We start from the raw sequence: 21,224 nt of genomic DNA on the forward strand, positions 1-21,224 counted from the left end.
TGAAGAGGGGCAGTTTTAGGAGTTGGCTCCAGAGAGAGATGGTTGAAGGAAGAGAACTGTGGAGATGCTTCTTGGCAGAATGGGGTTGGACTGGATGGTCCATGAGGTCTCTTCCAACTCAATGATTCCATCATAGACAGAAAGGTCATGGCATCCTGAAATTTGAAGTCATCCTGAGAGATATATGATGGAGATCATGGGGTAAAGCAGAAAGATCATTGAGTCTGAGAGTTGGAAGACATTTATTTACAGTATTTATATTCTGCCCTTCTTACCCCGCAAGGCGGATCATAATGCGCATATACATGGCAAACATTCAGTGCCATAGACACAAAACATATATAGACAGACACACAGAGGCTATTTAACTTTCCAGCTTCATGAGGGTATGCTTTGAATTCCGGCCACCGGGGGAGCTGTCGCTTCACTGTCCACTTGTGACACCGATGGAGTACTTCCTCATTCTTTTGCACGCTGCTGGAGAGGTTTATGGTGTCGTAAATTAGTTAAATTAGCCTCCCCACATAAGTTTATTATTTATTATTTATTTTATTTATATACCGCTTTTCTCAGCCTTCAGGCGACTCAAAGCGGTGAACAACATCGATACAAAACATCACGAGACAAGTATAGGGCAATTAAAAACAATTGTAACATTAATCATTAAACATCAGTATAAGTGGTACCTAAATTTCCTACTTGAAAGATGCAACTGTCTTTCAGGCTGCAAAGGTCGACAGCAAGCTAGACAAATAGTTGGGAGCTTACTCCAACCTGGGCTGGCTTCAAACTCATGACCTTTCAGTCAGTAGTGATTTTAATGCAGCTGACCCCCAACCAATTGCGCCACAACCCAGTCCTATAACCCATGACATAACCCATGGCAATGCAGAATAGCATGTATGAGACTAGAAGCTGTTAGAAATAAGGATGGAGAACTTCTTGTTGTAGTTGCAGGTGCATCCACACTGGAATTAATGTCAATTAATGTATTTATTTTATATGTATTTTTTAATTTACTGTTTTTTTTTGTTTTTTTTTAAAGTGTTTATTAACCTTTTGTTTTATGAATGGGTTTATACAATTAATACATGAAAGATGTCAATAATCACATTTCTCTACACCCTTCCAGTATCTCCACCACCTTCATTCAATATTGTCCACTCACTTATCTCGTATATCTGAGTTCATTCACTCCTTTGTTTTTTGTTTTTTTCTCCCCTCCCCTCCCCCCGCCTCCCTCTCCCTCCCCAAACCCCTACCACATTTCCTTTAAAACTCTAACTCCATCCATGAGCTCAGCTTTTCCCATCTCTGTACAATATTTACATTGGCTTCGCCTCCTTTTATCCATACCGAATATATGAACCATTTCTCTTTAATTTTCCTCATTTTATCTTCCTTCATATCTTCACCGGTTGCAGTTGCAATAATTTCAGATTTGACCTGGTCAAACAAATAATTATTCCAGTTCACCATATCCCATTTTTTTGCATCTTTCCATCCCCAAGCTATTACAGCCTTCCCTGCAAGGATCATTGCTTTAAATAGATCCTGATATTTTGAATCAATCTTCCTGCTTCCTAATATTCCCATGAACAACAACTCCATATTTATTTGCAGTGGTATCTTGAATATTTTCTCCATTTTACCTATTATTTGTTCCCAGAATGTTTTTGCCTTTGGGCATTCCCACCACATATGTACATACCATCCTTTGCTGAGGCCACAGTGCCAACAATTTGGGCTTTTGCCGTTAATCATGTTGGATAACTGTGCTGGGGTACAATACCATTTCCATAAGAATTTCCTTTCCATTTCTTTGAATTTCTCTATCTTGATTTTCCTAGCCTCTCTTATTAAGTCCTCTATCATTTGTCTTGTGAGTACTCCCTCTTTTTCCCATTTTTTAATTTACTGTTGATATATGATATTTTAGATTTTTACTGTTAGCATTGAATTCTTCCTGTCAGCCAGTCTGAGTCCCTCTACGGAGGTAGAGAAGATTGGGATATAAAAGTTTTAAATAAATAAATAAATTGTCGCCAGCGGCACTGCCACGGCTAAATACTAAGACTGGGCGGTTTCATTTTGTAATTTCGTAATTCGTTAAAATTCGTTATTTTTTTTGGTTACGAAGCGATAATGAACCATTCAGGAGCATCTAAAAAACGAAACGAATTTTTCAATTCGTTTCGTAATTGCTTCGTAATTGCTTCGTATTTGTTTCGAAATTGTTTCGTTATTATTTCCGCATGTCTGGGGCAAGTTTTATAGCTGTTGTTTGTTTAATCAGTGAAAAAAAATTATAAATATCACACCAACAGTCAACAACAGAGGGAGAGGGAAGCTTCAGAAGTTCCCCCTGTCCCATTTGGAGGTTTTTTAGCGTATTGCGCGGTCGCGTCCGCCATTAACGAATCGATTCGTATTCGTTTCGTATTGTTTCGTAATTTTACGAAATTTCGTAAATATCGAACTTTTTTAAAGAAAAATTTCGGAATTCTTTTAAATATCAAAACGCAAAAAACCCCAAAAAACGAATTGAGTTTAGAAACAAATTTTTCCGTGGTTGCCCAGCCCTACTAAATACTATGGAGCCATGGGAGTTGTTGTTTTACGCAGTCTTTGGCCTTCACTGCCAAAGAGGGCTGTTGCCTTGCCAAACTACAACTTCCAGGATTGCATCGCATTGAGCCATGGTGCTTAAGGCGCATTAATTCTACAGTGTAGATGCACCCTAGGAAGAGTGCAGACCAACCCTTGTCTCACCCCTTTCTTCTTTGCCGCTAACCTCGGCCTTGTTCTTTTCACCATCTAGAAGCTCCAGAACCTCCTGTGATCCAGAAGACCGATGGCGGCATCATGGCGTCTGACTCAGAGAACCACGAGGTAAGGACCAGGCCAGAACATTGCTGTTTATTGTGGCCTTTAGAGTTGGATGAGTCTGTGGCAGAGGGTGGCCAGGCTGAACATGGGGCAGGTTCCTGTAGTTATAATGGTTGAAAGAGGCCCCATAAAGTTGGGTCCAAGCGCTGTGCGTTCAGCTTACAGAGGTACAGCTGGACAATGTGCATCACTCTCATCCCTGCTTTCCACATACCTTTAAGCAGCTGTATTGCAATGGATGGAAGCTGGGGGTGAAAAGTAAATTTGGGAGAAGGGAAATAAGGAAGAAGTTCTGCTGTTATTCCCCTTCTCCATGACCCAGGATCTCTCAACACAAAAAGCTACAACAGCCCTGTCCTGTATTCTACTGGTAACCTTGATCCGGCGCATAGTGTCGGATCCGACCAGGGTTCATAGCCACATACATTATATTCCAGTTTTGAGTTTTTTATGGAAAAAAAAATACTAACAGCAGTATGCAGCATTCTCAAACTTGTCTATCTCTAATATCAAGGGGAAATGTTGGCATCAGAATATAGCTGAATCCTTTGCCCAAGAGATGTGTGTTGCAAATTTATTGGAATGTGACTCACTGAAAAGTCCACAAACCATTCAGACAGGAATTTGAGTCCCAGGCTATTAAATTAACTGGTAGAGGTGTGCGCAGTACTTGTTTCTTCCATTTCATTCGTTCTTTTGTTCCTTTTGTTTCGGGCTGGAGCACGAAACAGGAACACCCCCTCCTCTCCCCGGAACGAAAATTAGCTCAAAACGAAAGAAAACAGGAGCCGGTACCGTTTCCTTTCCTGCTTTTCGTCAGCATAGTTTATTTTTTTATTAATTCCCCAACAAACAAAAAGTGAACCCTCATTTACTCTCCTCTTCCAGGAGGTCACTACTCTTCCTTATCTGGAAGTGGGAAGTCTAATTAAAATGCCTTGGAGATGGCTTGGCTACTCTTCCCTCCTCCTTGGCTCTTGGAGGTCCGCCTTGGGTCATTCATTGTTGATGCTGCAGTGCTGCCTCCCTCTCTCATGCAAGGAAGGTGCCTCTTCCAGCCCCCCTCCTCTTCCTCCTTCGTGCCTCTTACTCTAGAGTAAGCCAGGCAGCAAGAGTAGCAACAACCCAAGGCGCCGGTGACAGCTCCAAGAGCCGAGGAAGAAAGGATAAGAAGTGCAAAGGAGGAAGAGGAGAGAGGCTGGAGGCACTTTCCTTGCATGAGAGACGGAGAAGGAGGAGGGCACCCAGCGCAGCAACAACAGCAGGATGATCCAAGCATCTTAAAACTTGGTGGGCTAAGAGTGGTAAATGCGCCCTCCATGTGTGGTGATTTTCACCCCTCTGGCCCTAAAACTGAGGGGAAGGAGAGGCTGGGGAAGCCCGCTAATAATGGCCAATGGGTCGGAAATATTTGGACCAAAAACACCCATTTGTAAAGGCGCCCCCTTTTCGAAAGATGCTTGAAAACGAAAACAGGGCCTTACGAATTAAACAAACAAAAACGGATAGCGATTCTATACGAATGCGCAAATCTATTAATTGCAACTTGGAGGTTATGCCGTGTTTTTTGAGTCTGTCGGTCTGTCTCTCAGATTGCAAAATGCATCAGTCGCAACGGCTTCCCGGCCTCCACCGTCACGTGGTACAAGGATGACGAACTTCTGACGGAAAATGGACAAGGTAAGCTTTGAATACATCAGGGTGCTGGGCCAATCTTACTGTCTGGTTTCCAGGAGTGGTACATTGTATACACAATAGTTAATTTGTCCATCATTTCTGCGATCCTTAAGTGGGTTAAAACACTGAGCTGCTTAGCTTGTTGATTGAAAGGTCACAGGTTTGAATCTGGGGAGCGGCGTGAGCTTCTGCTGTCAGCCCCAGCTTCTACCAACCTAGCAGTTCAAAAACATGCAAATATGAGTAGATCAATAGGTACTGCTCCAGCGGGAAGGTAACGGTGCTCCATGCAGTCATGCCAGCCACATGATCTTAGAGGTGTCTACGGGCAACGCTGGCTCTTGGGCTTAGAAATGGAGATTATATTAAAATTATATTGTATTACATTATAATGTTATAAATATTTTATGTACATACAATATATTATATTATTAGCATAGCACAGAAGACAAGGTGGAACTGTCTTCCTGGCCTCCTTTCTCTTCACTCTGGCCCAGATCAGCACTTGGTGCTGGGTACAGGGGCTCCTGGTAGTATTATATTGTATTACAATATAACATTATAAATATTATATGTATGTACAATATATTATATTATTAGCATAGCACAGGAGACAAGGTGGAACTGTCTTCCTGGCCCCCTTTCTCTTCACAATGTCCCAGATCAGCAGTTGGTGCTGGGGAGAGGGGCTCCTGGTAGTATTATATTGTATTACATTATAATATTATAAATATTATATGTATATACAATATATTATATTATTAGCATAGCACAGGAGACAAGCTGGAACTGTCTTCCTGGCCCCCTTTCTCTTCACTCTGGCCCAGATCAGCAGTTGGTGCTGGGTACAGGGGCTCCTGGTAGTATATTGTATTACAATATAACATTATAAATATTATATGTATATACAATATATTATATTATTAGCATAGCACAGGAGACAAGGTGGAACTGTCTTCCTGACCCCCTTTCTCTTCACCCTAGCCCAGATCAGCAATTGGTGCTGGGGAGAGGGGCTCCTGGTATTATATTATATTGTATTAAATTATAATGTTATAAATATTTTATGTATATACAATATATTATATTATTAGCATAGCACAGGAGACAAGGTGGAACTGTCTTCCTGACCCCCTTTCTCTTCAATCTGGCCCAGATCAGCAGTTGGTTCTGGGGAGAGGGGCTCCTGGTAGTATTATATTGTATTACATTATAATACTATAAATATTATATGTATATACAATATATTATATTATTAGCATAGCACAGGAGACAAGCTGGAACTGTCTTCCTGGCCCCCTTTCTCTTCACAATGTCCCAGATCAGCAGTTGGTGCTGGGGAGAGGGGCTCCTGGTAGTATTATATTGTATTACATTATAATATTATAAATATTATATGTATATACAATATATTATATTATTAGCATAGCACAGGAGACAAGCTGGAACTGTCTTCCTGGCCCCCTTTCTCTTCACTCTGGCCCAGATCAGCAGTTGGTGCTGGGTACAGGGGCTCCTGGTAGTATATTGTATTACAATATAACATTATAAATATTATATGTATATACAATATATTATATTATTAGCATAGCACAGGAGACAAGGTGGAACTGTCTTCCTGACCCCCTTTCTCTTCACCCTAGCCCAGATCAGCAATTGGTGCTGGGGAGAGGGGCTCCTGGTATTATATTATATTGTATTAAATTATAATGTTATAAATATTTTATGTATATACAATATATTATATTATTAGCATAGCACAGGAGACAAGGTGGAACTGTCTTCCTGACCCCCTTTCTCTTCAATCTGGCCCAGATCAGCAGTTGGTTCTGGGGAGAGGGGCTCCTGGTAGTATTATATTGTGTTACATTATAATACTATAAATATTATATGTATATACAATATATTATATTATTAGCATAGCACAGGAGACAAGCTGGAACTGTCTTCCTGGCCCGCTTTCTCTTCACACTGGCCCAGATCAGCAATTGGTGCTGGGGAGAGGGGCTCCTGGTAGTATTATATTGTATGACATTATAATATTATAAATGTTATATGTATATACAATATATTATATTATTAGCATAGCACAGGAGACAAAGTGGAACTGTCTTCCTGACCCCCTTTCTCTTTACTCTGGCCCAGATCAGCACTTGGTGCTGGGGAGAGGGGCTCCTGGTAGTATTCTATTACATTATAATACTATAAATATTATATGTATATACAACATATTATATTATTAGTATACCACGGGAGACGAAGTGGAACTGTCTTCCTGGCCCCCTTTCTCTTCACACTGGCCCAGATGAGCAGTTGATGCTGGGGAGAGGGGCTCCTGGTAGCATTATATTGTATTACAGTATAACATTATATTATATGTATATACAATATATTATTAGCATAACACAGGAGACAAGGTGGAACTGTCTTCCTGATCACCCTTCTTTTTACTCTGACCCAGATCAGCAGTTGGTGCTGAGGAGAGGGGCGCCTGGTAGTATTCTATTGTATTACATTATAATATTACAAATATTATATGTATATACAACATATTATATTATTAGCATAGCACAGGAGACAAGGTGGAACTGTCTTCCTGGCCCCCTTTCTCTTCACGCTGGCCCAGATCAGCTGTTGGTGCTGGGGAGAGGGGCTCCTGGTAGTATTATATTGTATTACAATATAACATTATAAATATTATATGTATGTACAATATATTATATTATTAGCATAGCACAGGAGACAAAGCGGAACTGTCTTCCTGACCCCCTTTCTCTTCAATCTGGCCCAGATCAGCAGTTGGTTCTGGGGAGAGGGGCTCCTGGTAGTATTATATTGTATTACATTATAATATTATAAATATTATATGTATATACAATATATTATATTATTAGCATAGCACAGGAGACAAGGTGGAACTGTCTTCCTGGCCCCCTTTCTCTTTACTCTGGCCCATATCAGCAGTTGGTGCTGGGGAGAGGGGCTCCTGATAGTATTATATGGTATTACAATATAACATTATATTATATGTATATACAATATATTATATTATTACCATAGCACAGGAGACAAGGTGGAACTGTCTTCCTGTCCCCCTTTCTCTTCACACTGGCCCAGATCAGCACTTGGTGCTGGGGAGAGGGGCTCCTGGTAGTATTATATTGTATTACATTATAATATTATAAATATTATATGTATATACAATATATTATATTATTAGCATAGCACAGGAGACAAGGTGGAACTGTCTTCCTGGCCCCCTTTCTCTTCACGCTGGCCCAGATCAACGGTTGGTTCAGATTAGAGGGGCTCCCAACTGATGACATAGGCAGGAGACAAGGTGGAACCTTTACCTTAAGTCTTGAGTGGGAATTCCTTCTTGTTTCCAATAATAAGCATAGACTTTCCTTGCTGCAGCCATAATATACAAAACATTTCAATATATTTTTAAAATAGTCTTATAATTGAATCTTTTTGGCTTTCATAAGATCTCACCGCATTGCTCCTTTGCAGAATTGGTTGTGTCATAGTGATGTTTCCTCTCCCTTGTAGACATTGATATCCGCATTGCACTGATCAAGGAGAGCAACGGGTTGGTCACCGTCCAGAGCACCCTTTTGGCTCAAGTGACCAAAGAAGACCGCAGCGCTCTCTTCCACTGCCAAGTGGATTACTATCTGGCCGGGACCAATAAGACTTTCAAGTCGGAGAGCTTCCAAATCAACATTCACTGTGAGTCTGGGATACGCAGAAGAGGGGAGGGAGGGAGGGATCTCATTTTGCTTGGGTCTGAAGATGCTGACACCATTTCTGGTACAGTCCCACATTCAGTGGAGTTGTGTTCCCAAATGACAGTTCTAAATTGGGTCCATATCTGACGTCGGCTGGGTTCAGTGCCCTTTGTATAAAGGTGAACTACAACTCCCATATGCGAATGGCAATCACCCCCCAAACCCTTCCTGTATGCACAGTTGGGCAAGTTGGGTCTGTGTGCCAAGTTTGGTCCAGATCCGACGTTGGCTGGTTTCAATGCTCTCTGGATAAGGGTGAACTACAACTCCCATATGCAAAGAGCAATCACCCCCAAACCCTTCCTGTATGCACAGTTGGGCAAGTTGGGTCTGTGTGCCAAGTTTGGTCCGGATCCAATGTTGGCTGGGCTCAATGCTTTCTGGATAAGGGTGAACTACAACTCCCATATGCAAAGAGCAATCACCCCCAAACCCTTCCTGTATGCACAGTTGGGCAAGTTGGGTCTGTGTGCCAAGTTTGGTCCGGATCCAATGTCGGCTGGGCTCAATGCTTTCTGGATAAGGGTGAACTACAACTCCCATATGCGAAGGGCAATCTCCCCCAAACCCCACCTAGTAGCCCAGCTGGCCAAGTTTGGTCCAGATCCGACGTTGGCTGGGTTCAATGCGCTCTGAATAAGGTTGAACTACAACTCCCCAGGTCAATCACCCCCAAAGCCTGCTGGTAAGCACAGTTGGCCAAGTTGGGTCTGTGTGCAAAGTTTGGTTCAGATCTGACGTCTGCAAGGTTCAGTGCTCTCCGGATAAGGGTGAACTATAACTCCCAGATCCAAGGGCAACCACCTCCAACCCTGCCTGTATCCACAGTTGGCCAAGTTGGTTTTGTGTGCCAAGTTTGGCCCAGATCCGACATCGGCTGGGTTCAGTGCTCTCTGGATAAGGGTGAACTACAACTCCCATATGTGAAGGGTAATCTCCCCCAAACCCCACCTGGTTGCACAGCTGGCCAAGTTGGGTCTGTGTGCCAAGTTTGGTCCATGATCTGATGTGGGCTGGGTTCCGTGTACTACAAGTCCCAAATGTGAAGAGCAGTCATCCCCAAACCCTACTTGTATGCACAGTTGGCCATGTTGAGTCTGCGTGCCAAGTTTGGTCCGGATCCAACGTTGGCTGGGTTCAATGCTCTGTAAATAAGGGTGAACTTACAACTCCCAGATCCAAGGTCAATCACCCCAAACCCTGCCCATAAGCACAGTTGGCCATGTTGGGTCTGTGTACCAAGTTTGGTCCGGATCCGACATTGGCTGGGTTCAATGCTCTCTGGATAAGGGTGAACTACAACTCCCAGATCCAAGGTCAAACAGGTTCTGTTTATTCCACAGACCCCTCTGAGAACATCAGTCTTGTGATGGAGACCCGGAACCCAGTGGTGAAGGAGGGCGACAACGTGACGTTGCGTTGCGAAGCAGATGGCAACCCGGCACCAGAGTACACCTTCTCCAGATTCAAGGTGAAGATGTGGGGCACTGGAAGCGCATATGTTGTGGTGTTCACGCTCCGGATGGTTTTACTAAGCCTTTCTTCTCCTTTTGCTGCGTTTCGCACTGCAGGAGGGGAACGAAGAAGACCTCCCTCACGTTCTGGGTGGGAAGTTGTCCTTCCTCGACATCAGCCGGAACGAAAGCGGCACCTACATGTGCAAAACCTTTGACTTGCAGACCTTTCAAGAGCTGAACGCAACTGTGAACCTGTTTGTGAACTGTGAGTTACATTTGGGAGTGTAACTGGTGCTGGGAACTGTAGTCCTGGGTGTTGTTGTGGTGACTACAGTTCCCAGCATGCTTACATGTCAGCTGGATTGTATATAAGGTCCCTCCTTCTACCAGAGGAATCTAGGCTAAATCTGTGATTTTGTGGACTTGTTTGGCTCCTTTGCTTTATACGAGGGTTGAATGAAAAGTAATGCCTCCACCTTCGTAACTCCTCAACAGATGGCAGTACTGGTATGCAGCAGGTACTGGCTTGTTCAGTAGACTCTCCTCTACAGTTCCATTTTGGCAGGAAGCCTTAGCATTGAACAGTTGTGTTGTTAAAGTGCTAAGTATGGAACCCTGCGCAGAGGCTCGGTCAATGCGACTTAAGCAATGTGCAGTCATTGAATTCTTGACAGCAGAAGGTGTCATCAGAGAATGCAAGCCGTTTATGGTGTTGGTGTTGATGTGAGTACTGTGCGTCATTGGGTGAGTAAGTTTAAAGATGTTGAGGTGATACCTTCTGCTGTCAAGAATTCAATGTTGACTCTAAGCTGGAATGCATCCAGAGGAGGGTGACTAAAATGATCAAGTGTCTAGAGAACAAGCCCTATGAGGAGCGGCTTAAAGAGCCGGGCATGTTTAGTCTGCAGAAGAGAAGACTGAGAGGAGACATGATCAGGGCCATGGATCAAGATGTGAGGGGAAGTCATAGGGAGGAGGGAGCAAGCTTGCTTTCTGGAGACTAGGATGCAATGGAACAATGGCTTCAAACTACGTGAAAGAAAGGAGATTCCACCTGAACATGAGGTGGAACTTCCTAACTGAGAACTGTTCAACTCTCTGCTCTGGAGTGTAGTGGAGGCTCCTTCTTTGGAGGCTTCTAAATAGAGCAGTGATTCTCAACCTGGGGTTCGGGACCCCTGGAGGGGTCATGAGGGAGTATCAGAGGGGTCACTAAAGACCACCAGAAAGCACAGTATTTTCTGTTGGCCATGGGGGTTCTATGTGGGAAGTTTGGCCCAATTCTGTCATTGGTGGGGTTCAGAATCCTCTTTGATTGTAGGTGAACTATAAATCCCAGCAACTACAAAATATCAAGGTCTGTTTCACCCAAACTCCACCAGTGTTCCCATTTGGGCATATTGAGTATTCGTGCCAAGTTTAGTCCAGATCCGTCATTGTTTGAGTGCACAGCGCTCTCTGGATATAGGCAAACTACAACTCCAAAACTCAAGGTCAATGCCCACCAAATCCTTCCAGTATTTTCTGTTGGTCATGGGAGTTCTGTGTGGCAAGTTTGGCCCAATTCCATCGCTAGTGGAGTTCAGAATGCTCTTTGATTGCAGGTGAACTATAAATCCCAGCAACTACAACTCTCAAATTTATTTATTTATTTATTTTGGTTGTATCAGGAGCGACTTGTCCTGTTTGAGAAACTGCAAGTCGCTTCTGGTGTGAGAGAATTGGCCGTCTGCAAGGACGTTGCCCAGGGGACGCCAGGATGTTTTGATGTTTTATCATCCTTGTGGGAGGCTTCTCTCATGTCCCCGCACGAAGAGCTGGAGCTGACAGAGGGAGCTCACCCAAGCTCTCCCCAGATTCGAACCTGTGTGTCAGGAGTGACTTGAGAAACTGCAAGTCGCTACTGGTGTGAGAGAATTGGCCGTCTGCAAGGACGTTGCCCAGGGGACGCCTGGATGATTTTGATGTTTTTATCATCCTTGTGGGAGGCTTCTCTCATGTCCCCGCATGAGGAGCTGGAGCTGATAGAGGGAGCTCATTCGCCTCTCCCCGGATTCGAACCTGCGACCTGTCGGTCTTCAGTCCTCCCGGCACAGGGGTTTAACCCACTGCACCACATGGGGCTCCTATATAACTCTCAAATGACAACATCAATTTCCCCCCAACCCCACCAGTATTCCAATTTGAGTGTTTGGGTAATTGTGCCAAATTTGGTCCAGTGAATGAGAATTCATCCTGCACATCCGATATTTACATTATGATTCATAACAGGAGCAAAATGACAGTTATGAAGTAGGAAGGAAAATAATTTTATGGTTGGGGGATCACAGCATGAGGAAGGCTGAGAACCACTGAAATAGAGGCTGGATGGCCATCTGTTGGGGGTGCTTTGAATGTGATTTCCCTGCTTCTTGGCAGAATGGGGCTGGACTGGATGGCCCATGAGGTATCTCCCAACTCTATGATTCTATAAGTTACTATAAAAAGCAACCCCAGAAGCTTCTGAGATGTCCACACACACGTGTGTGAACAAGAGCATGGTTTGACCACGCAAGGAGTTGTAGTGACTTGTGGGCAACCTGTTCTTTGCAAAGATGGTGGTGATGTGATGGGATCTTGTCTCCAGTGCCTCAGGTTTGACCACGCAAGGAGTGACCTGTGGGCAACCTGTTCTTTGCAAAGATGGTGGTGATGTGATGGGATCTTGTCTCCATTGCCTCCATTTCTCTCCTTTAGACCTGGACGTGCCCACCATCGCGGCCGCCACCTTGAAGCAGCGCAAGCACCAGTGGGAATGGGACCCCTCCAAGCTCAAGCACCTCTCCGAAGGGGACAGCGTGCTCCTGACCTGCAGCGCAGCCGGGTCTCAGCCGGTGGAGTATCAGTGGGAAAAGGTATGAGTGACTTTGGGTACTTCCAGGCAGAGATCTCAAAAGAGGGCCAATAAGAAGACATTGTAGGTGCAAGGAGCAATCTTTGCTCTTGTTATGAGTGGTTATATTATTTGTGAACCACTTCTGTTGCCCTCACAGCAATATCTGGTTGTTGATGCTGTATATTTATTTATTTATTTCGGTTACTTCTACCCCGCCCTTCTCACCCCGAAGGGGACTCAGGGTGGCTTACAAAAAACAAGGCACAGTTCGATGCCCGCATCACATAACAGCAATAAAACAAAATAACATCAATTAACAATTAACAACAATTCTTACATTACAACCATAAAACCAATACAAACCAATTTCTCCTCATTGACGGTCAGCGTTCGCTATCTCATAGTTCAAATTCCAATTCCACAATTGTCAGTCCTGTCAGTTCTATTCGTCTGGTTGTCCTTATCTAGTTGTCAGATTGCCCAAAGGCCTGGCCCCACAACCACGTCTTTACCTTCCTCCTGAAGGAGAGGAGGGATGTTGATGCCCTAATTTCCTCCAGGGGTGAGTTCCACAGGTAAGGGGCCACCACTGAGAAGGCCCTGCTCCTCGTCTCCACCAACCTCACTTGTGATAGCGGTGGGGTCGAGAGCAGGCCCCCCCCAGATGATCTCAAATTCCGGGGTGGGACGTAGAGGGAGATGCGTTTGGACAGATACACTGGACAAGAACCGTATAGGGTTTTGTAGGTCAAAACCAGCACCTTGAATTGTGCTCGGAACTGAACCGGCAGCCAGTGGAGCTGACACAGCAGGGGGGTGGTGTGCTCCCTGTATGACGCTCCGGTGAGCAATCTGGCTGCCGCTCGCTGGACCAGTTGAAGTTTCCGAACAGTCTTCAAGGGCAACCCCACGTAGAGTGCGTTGCAGTAGTCTATTCGGGATGTAACAAGAGCGTGGACCACTGTGGCCAGATCAGACTTCCCAAGGTACGGGCACAACTGGTGCACAAGTTTTATATCGCACCCTTGCTACATTTGCATTTGTTGAATTCGTTCATCTGCATTGCCATTACCACCTCCCATCTGGCCTTGCTTTGTGCTCCAGTTTGCTTTTATAGGCAGCCCTCAAATTATAGGTTCTAAAGTTTAATTTGTATGTAAGTCAGAACAGGTACATTTTTAAAGTGTGACTCCAGCTATAGCGAATAGACTACTGCAATGCGCTCTACGTGGGGCTGCCTTTGAAGACTGTTCAAAAGCTTCAAGTAGTCCAACGGGCGACAACCAGATTTCTCACTGGAGTGGCATACAGAGAGCATACAACTCCTTTGTTACGTCAGCTCGACTGGCTGCTACCGAGCACAATTCAAAGTGCTTGTTTTAGCCTATAATGCCCTAAACCAGTGGTTCTCAACCTGGGGTCCCCAGATATTTTTGGCCTACAACTCCCAGAAATCCCAGCCAGTTTGCCAGCTGTTAGGATTTCTAGGAGTTGAAGGCCAAAAACACTGGGGACACAAGATTGAGAACCACTGCCCTAAACGGATCTGGCCCAGCTTACCAGTCCGAGCGCATCTCCCTCTATGATCCACCTCAGAGATAAAGATCTTCTGGGGAGGCCCTGCTCTCAATCCTACCTTCTCCGCAAGTGCGACTGGTGGGGATGAGAAACAGTGCCTTGTCAGTGGTGGCCCCTCGGTTATGGAACTCCCTTCCTAATGAAATCAGATCAGCCCCCTCCCTCTTGACCTTCAGGAAAAGGCTAAATACATGGGTCAAGTATTTGGTTAGTAACTATCAGAAATATTAAATACTAACTAGGTATTTTTTAATTACAAAAGTGTGAGACAAGCACTGAAAGAGTGAGTATGCCGAAGCTTGTTAGAGTCAGTGGGCCAAAGCTAGTGTTGTCCTGAGGATTGTGAGGTGAACCTCGGTGTGAGAGAAGCCTTGTGCAAGAAAGCTCCAGTGTGAAGGCCGCTGCGTGTAAAGCTACTGTGTATGTGTTTATTTGTGTTGTGGAAACCTTGTTATTGTATGAATTGTTGAATTGCATCTACACCAGGCATGGGCAAACTTGGGCCCTCCCTCCAGGTGTTTTGGACTTCGATTCCCACAATTCCTAACAGCTTCAGACCCTTCCCCCCCCCCCCCAGCCGCTTAAGAGTAAGTAGGCCGAAGCCTGTTATAGTCGATGAGTCAAAGCTAGTGTCGTCCTGAGGAGTGTAAGGTAAACCTCGGTGTGAGAGAAGCCTTGTGCAAGAAAGTTCCAGTGTGAAGGATGCTGCGTATAAAGCTACTGTTTATTTGTGTTGTGGAAACCTTGTTATTGTATGAATTGTTGAATTGCATTGTGTTCGTCGAGGGTGCATCTACACCGGGCATGGGCAAACTTGGGCCCTCCCTCCCTAACAGCCTCAGGCCCTTTCCTTTTTCCCTCAGCTGCTTCAGTGGCTGAGGGGAAAAGGAAAAGGCCTGAGGCTGTTAGGAATTGTGGGAGTTGAAGTCCTAAACATCTGGAGGGCCCAAGTTTGCCCATAGACCACTTGTCCAACTGCTGAAAGTAGACTTCTGAAGAGCCATCAATACCGTTAAGGATGAAGTTATGGGCAAATGTGCAACTTGGAAGTTATGTATTTGACCTCTCCAGTATAAGAATGACGCCATTTTTCCCCTATGTAATTTTGATGATGTTGTTTGTTGTTTATGTTTTTAGTTTTATTCTGCTGTAATATGTTGTCCAGGTTTGGCCCCATGTAGGCCACTCTGAGTCCCCACTGGGGAGATGGTGGCGGGGTATAAATAAAGATTTTTGTTGTTGTTGTTGTTGTTGTAAGAATGAAGCCATGCCAGTGTTGTTCTTGATATAGACTATTCCTTCCCTTTTCTCACCTGTCTGTATTTGTTTTTCCAGAAGGGAGAGCTCATTGAAACAGGGGACCAGCTCAACTTGACCAGGGTCACCTATATGGAGACAGGGGACTATACCTGCCGGGCGGCCATGCCGGACCTCCCTGGCCTCTCCCGCTCCAAATCCGTTTCCTTAGCCGTTCACGGTAAGCGCTGAAAGGAGGAGATGACCTTCCATTCCTAGCAATGGGGCAACCCTTGGATTGACTCTCCTCTTCTTCCTCTTCTTCGCAGCAATTCCACAACTGACGCCGCAGAAGGACCTCTTGCAAGTCAAAGAGGGAGAGCTCTTGAACCTGACTTGCAGCGCCTTTTCAGTTCCGAAGCCCAAGCTGTCGTGGAGTGTAAAGAACGTCACTGTAAGTCCTTTTGCAGCTGTAAACCACTAGGAAACCCCAAAAGTTTCAGGGAAATTATCATCACTAAGTTAAAGAAGTGGATAGTAGTAATAATAATAATAATAATAATAATAATAAACTTTATTTGTACCCCGCCACCATATTCCCATGCAAAGCTGGGGTGAAAATTGCTGGAAGAAACATTAACAACCTCAGATATGCAGATGACACCACTCTGATGGCCGAAAGCGAGGAGGAGCTGAGGAGCCTTCTAATCAAGGTGAAAGAAGAAAGCGCAAAAGCCAGGTTGCAGCTAAACGTCAAAAAAACCAAGATTATGGCAACAAGAATGATTGACAGCTGGGAAATAGAGGGAGAAAATGTGGAGGCCGTGACAGACTTTGTATTTCTAGGCGCAAAGATGACTGCAGATGCAGACTGTGGCCAGGAAATCCGAAGACGCTTCCTTCTTGGGAGGAGAGCAATGTCCAGTCTCGATAAAATAGTAAAGAGTAGAGACATCAGACTGGCAACCAAGATCCATTGCCTAGTCCAAGCCATGGTATTCCCGGTAGTCACCTACGGATGTGAGAGCTGGACCTTCGGGAAGGCTGAGCGAAGGAAGAGAGATGCTTTTGAGCTGTGGTGCTGGAGGAAAGTGCTGAGAGTGCCTTGGACTGCGAGAAGATCCAACCAGTCCATCCTCCAGGAAATAAAGCCCGACTGCTCACTGGAGGGAAAGATACTAGAGACAAAGTTGAAGTCCTTTGGCCACATCATGAGGAGACAGCAAAGCCTAGAGAAGGGAATGATGCTGGGGAAAGTGGAAGGCAAAAGGAAGAGGGGCCGACCAAGGGCAAGATGGATGGATGGCATCATTGAAGTGATTGGACTGACCTTGAAGGAGCTGGGGGTGGTGACGGCCAACAGGGAGCTCTGGCATGGGCTGGTCCATGAGATCACGAAGAGTCGGAGACAACTGAACGAATGAACAACAAGTTAAAGAAGTGGATAATAATAATAATAATAATAATAATAATAATAATAATAATATAAAACTTTATTTGTACCCCGCCACCATGTCCCCAAGGGACTCGGTGCGGCTTACATGAGGCCCACAATACATCAATACAAGCAATAACAACAACAAAAAACAAAAAAGCAATAACAATAACAGTAATACAACACACATTTTAAAATCTATGGCTGGGCAAAGGCAATTAAAGTAATGCTAGGCATGAACAAGGTAGGAGAGATGGGGCGTTGGTGAAAGTGTACAAACAATCCTAAATTAGTGTAAAGTGCATTTAGAGGACATAATGCTGAGGGTTCATCATTCTGGGAAGGCGCACTGGAACAACCACGTTTTCAAGCTCCTCCTAAAGACTGCCAAAGTTGGGGCATGCCTGATGTCCTTGGGGAGTGAGTTCGAGAGTCTCTCTCTCTCTTCTCTCTTCTTTCTTCTCTCTCCTCTCTCTCTATATACCTATGGAATGATATCCATAGTGGGAGAAAGAATTCTTGTCTGATGGAGGCAAGTGTGAATGCTGCAATTGATGACCTCAATTAGCATTGAATAGCTTTGCAGCTTCAAACCTTGGCTACTTCCTGCCTGGGGGAAACATTTACCTTTACTGAAAAAGGCAGTGACGAATGAACGCCACCCAGACACAGGAAGTCTCCAGGCAGCAAGCAATCCAGAGCCAGTGAACACCACCCAGGGAAAGGATGTCTCCAGGCAGCAGACAATTCAAAGGGAATGAGGCCAAGCGACTTCTATGCAGATGCCCTCACTCATAGAATCATAGAATCAAAGAGTTGGAAGAGACCTCATGGGCCATCCAGTCCAACCCCCTGCCAAGAAGCAGGAATATTGCATTCAAAGCACCCCTGACAGATGGCCGTCCAGCCTCTGTTTAAAAACTTCCAAAGAAGGAGCCTCCACCACACTCTGGGGCAGAGAGTTCCACTGCTGAACGGCTCTCACAGTCAGGAAGTTCTTCCTCATGTTCAGATGGAATCTTCTCTCTTGAAGTTTGAAGCCATTGTTCCATTGCGTCCTAGTCTCCAGGGCAGCAGAAAACAAGCTTGCTCCCTCCTCCTCCCTGTGGCTTCCTCTCACATATTTATACATGGCTATCATATCTCCTCTCAGCCTTCTCTTCTTCAGGCTAAACATGCCCAGCTCCTTAAGCCACTCCTCATAAGGCTTGTTCTCCAGACCTTTTATCATTTTAGTCATTCTCCTCTGGACACATTCCAGCTTGTCAATATCTCTCTTGAATTGTGGTGCCCAGAATTGGACACAATATTCCAGATGTGGTCTAAACAAAAACAGAATAGTGGGGTAGCATTACTTCCCTAGATCTAGACACTAGGCTCCTCTTGATGCAGGCCAAAATCCCATTGGCTTTTTTTGCTGCCACATCACATTGTTGGCTCATGTTTAACTTGTTGTCCACGAGGACTCCAAGATCTTTTTCACACGTACTGCTTTCGAGCCAGGCATTGTCCACCATTCTGTATCTTTGCATTTTCGTTGACACTCATTGACTATCCCATCTTCATGATTATTTACATGCTAATGTGTGGATCCCACTCAATGCATAAGCATCTAGCTTACTAATTGCACCCTTTACACCTGTTTAAACAAACAATTGCTCTTTTCTCCCATCCTGGGCATTATTTCATGAGTATATATATTCCACTTGCTTTGCCACAATTGGATTAAGTTGCACACTGTGACAATAACTATAATAAGTTGTAGAATGACCGCTTTGTTCTCTCCTGGAGTTTCTTGTGCCCTTTTGACGTCTTCCCATCCAACTCAGTGTCCTTTTCCCTCTCCTCCTTGCAGAGCCACATGCATTCCCAGGCGCATCATCACAGCAGCACCCTCGTGGTCCACGTCACCAAGGCCCTCCTGGAGTCGGGGATCAATTGCTCCGTCGAGAACAGGATGGGAAGAGCCGAGCACCAGTTCAGGCTGGAGCTGAGTACGTATTTACCTTCTGACCTGAGAGCATCCAATGGTGGGGAGGGAGTAGGTGGTCGTTGCATAGGAAGAGCTGGGACAAAGGAGTCTCAAGTCTCCTCCCAAGTGTCAAGGCCTATTTGCCCCAAACTCCACCACTGTTCACATTTGGGCATATTGAGTATCCGTGCCAAGTTTGGACCAGATCCATCATGGTTTGAGTCCACAATGCTCTCTGGATGTAGGTGCACTACAACTCCAAAACTCAAAGTCACTGCCCACCAAATCCAGTATTTTCTGTTGGTCGTGGGAGTGTGCCAAGTTTGGTTCAATTCCATCCTTGGTGGAGTTCAGAATGCTCTTTGATTGTAGGTGAACTATAAATCCCAGCAATTACAACTCGCAAATGACAAAGTCAATCCCCCCTAACCCCACCAGTATTCAAATTTGGGTATTTGTGCCAAATTTGGTCCAGTGAATGAAGATACATCCTGCATATCAGATATTTACATTACGATTCATAACAGTAGCAACATTACAGTCATGAAGAAGCAATGAAAATAATATGGTTGGGGGTCACCACAATATGAGGAACAGTATTAAGGGGTTGCGGCATTAGGAAGGTTGAGAAACAACTGCCATAGTCATGCTGGAGGACATAAAAGATTGAGTTTGTCATTTGGAAGTTGTAGTTGTTGGGATTTATAGTTCACATACAATCAGAGAACATTCTGAACTCCACCAATGATAAGAATTGGGCCAAACTTCCCACACAGTACTCCTATGACTAATAGAAAATACTGGAAGAGTTTGGTGGGCATTGACCTTGAGTTTGGGAGTTGTAGTTCACCACAGAGCACTGTGGACTCAATGATAGTTCTGGACCAAACTTGGCACAAATACCCAATATGCCCAAATGTGAACACTGGTAGAGTTTGGGGAAAATAGACCTTGACATTAGGGAATTGTAGTTGCCAGGATTTATAGTTTACCTACAATTAAAGGGGATTCTGAACCCCACCAATGATAGAATTGGGCCAAACTTCCCACATAGAGCAACAGAAAATACTGATGGACATTGGCAACCAGTCTGGCACCCCTTTGGAACCCTCTCAGGATTCCCGACACCTAACAATGATGGATCTGGACCAAACTTGGCATGAATACTCGATATGCCCAAATGTGAACACTGGTGGCGTTTGGGGAAAATAGACTTTGACATCATAAGTGTAATTTTGCTACTGTTATGAATCTTAATGTAAATATCGGATATGCAGGATGGATTTTCATTCACAGGACACAAACACCAGATATGCCCAAATTTGAATACTGGGGGAGAGGGGGTTGGAGGGGGATTGATTTTGTCACTTGGGAGTTGTAGTGGCTGGGATTTATAGTTCACCTACAATCAAAGAACACTTCGAACCCCACCAATGCTATAATTGGGTCGAACTTCCCATACAGAACCCCCATGAGCAACAGAAAAAAAACTGTGTTTTCTGATGGTCTTTGGTGACCCCCCTCACGACCCTCAGGTTGAGAAACTTTGGTCTGTGGTCAAGTTGACCACAACATTGCATTGGGGAACCTAGAGATTCCTGGAGAGAAGGCTTTCCTAAGCATTTGCTCCATGATTCTGTAGAGTAGCCAGAGGTTCCTAAACATGTTTTATCTCATTTTTCAAAAATCACTTTTTTCTTAATTTCATTGAAGTCTTGTACTTCTTACTATTACAACATTGAGAGCTTGCTGTAGTTCAATCAACATTAGGATGTAGCCAAACAAAGTCCCGACCATATAATTTATGTCTATCTCTGTCTCTCTCTCTCTTTTGCAGGGCCAGACGTGGTGAAGCCTGATAACAAAAGTGGTAAGTTACTCCATATGTTTCCGATTCACGAAAAAACTAACGCACACGATCCTGGTATCCATAGTAGAAGGTATTTTTGGGAAGTAACAGACTGTATTCTGAAAGAATACCTCTTTAGGAATCCCTGGGACCTCGAGGATGATTATATGGCCAACTTCTGGTCATAGAATTTCACTGAAGGACCTACAACAGGCATGGGCCAACTTTGGACCCTCCAGATGTTTTGGACTTTACTAACAGCCTCAGGCCCTTTCCTTTCCCGCTCAGTGACTTAAGAGTGAGAAGGCCGAAGCCTGTTAAGAGTCAGTGGGCCAAAGCTAGTGTCGTCCTGAGGAGTGTGAGATAAAACTCTGTGTGAGAAAAGCCCTGTGTGAGAAAACTGCACTGTGAAGGCTGCTGTGTGTAAAGCGACTGTGTATTTGTTTATTTGTGTTGTGGAAACCT

At 44.6% G+C, this 21,224-nt stretch overlaps 1 protein-coding gene across 1 annotated transcript in view; it reads left to right on the forward strand.

Moving 5' to 3' along the window:
- MCAM (melanoma cell adhesion molecule) overlaps window positions 1-21,224 on the forward strand; it is an 83,271-nt gene that overhangs the window by 47,025 nt on the left and 15,022 nt on the right. The window contains exons 4-13 of the mRNA XM_067470780.1: window positions 2,822-2,892; window positions 4,482-4,569; window positions 8,119-8,298; window positions 9,701-9,828; window positions 9,929-10,079; window positions 12,551-12,708; window positions 15,603-15,744; window positions 15,833-15,957; window positions 18,794-18,932; window positions 20,748-20,780. Of these exons, the coding sequence (XP_067326881.1) occupies window positions 2,822-2,892; window positions 4,482-4,569; window positions 8,119-8,298; window positions 9,701-9,828; window positions 9,929-10,079; window positions 12,551-12,708; window positions 15,603-15,744; window positions 15,833-15,957; window positions 18,794-18,932; window positions 20,748-20,780 (1,215 nt within the window). The remainder of the gene's footprint in view (window positions 1-2,821; window positions 2,893-4,481; window positions 4,570-8,118; window positions 8,299-9,700; window positions 9,829-9,928; window positions 10,080-12,550; window positions 12,709-15,602; window positions 15,745-15,832; window positions 15,958-18,793; window positions 18,933-20,747; window positions 20,781-21,224) is intronic.

Source organism: Anolis sagrei, chromosome 7 (genome assembly GCF_037176765.1).
Source record: "Anolis sagrei isolate rAnoSag1 chromosome 7, rAnoSag1.mat, whole genome shotgun sequence".
Lineage (NCBI taxonomy): Eukaryota > Metazoa > Chordata > Lepidosauria > Squamata > Dactyloidae > Anolis > Anolis sagrei.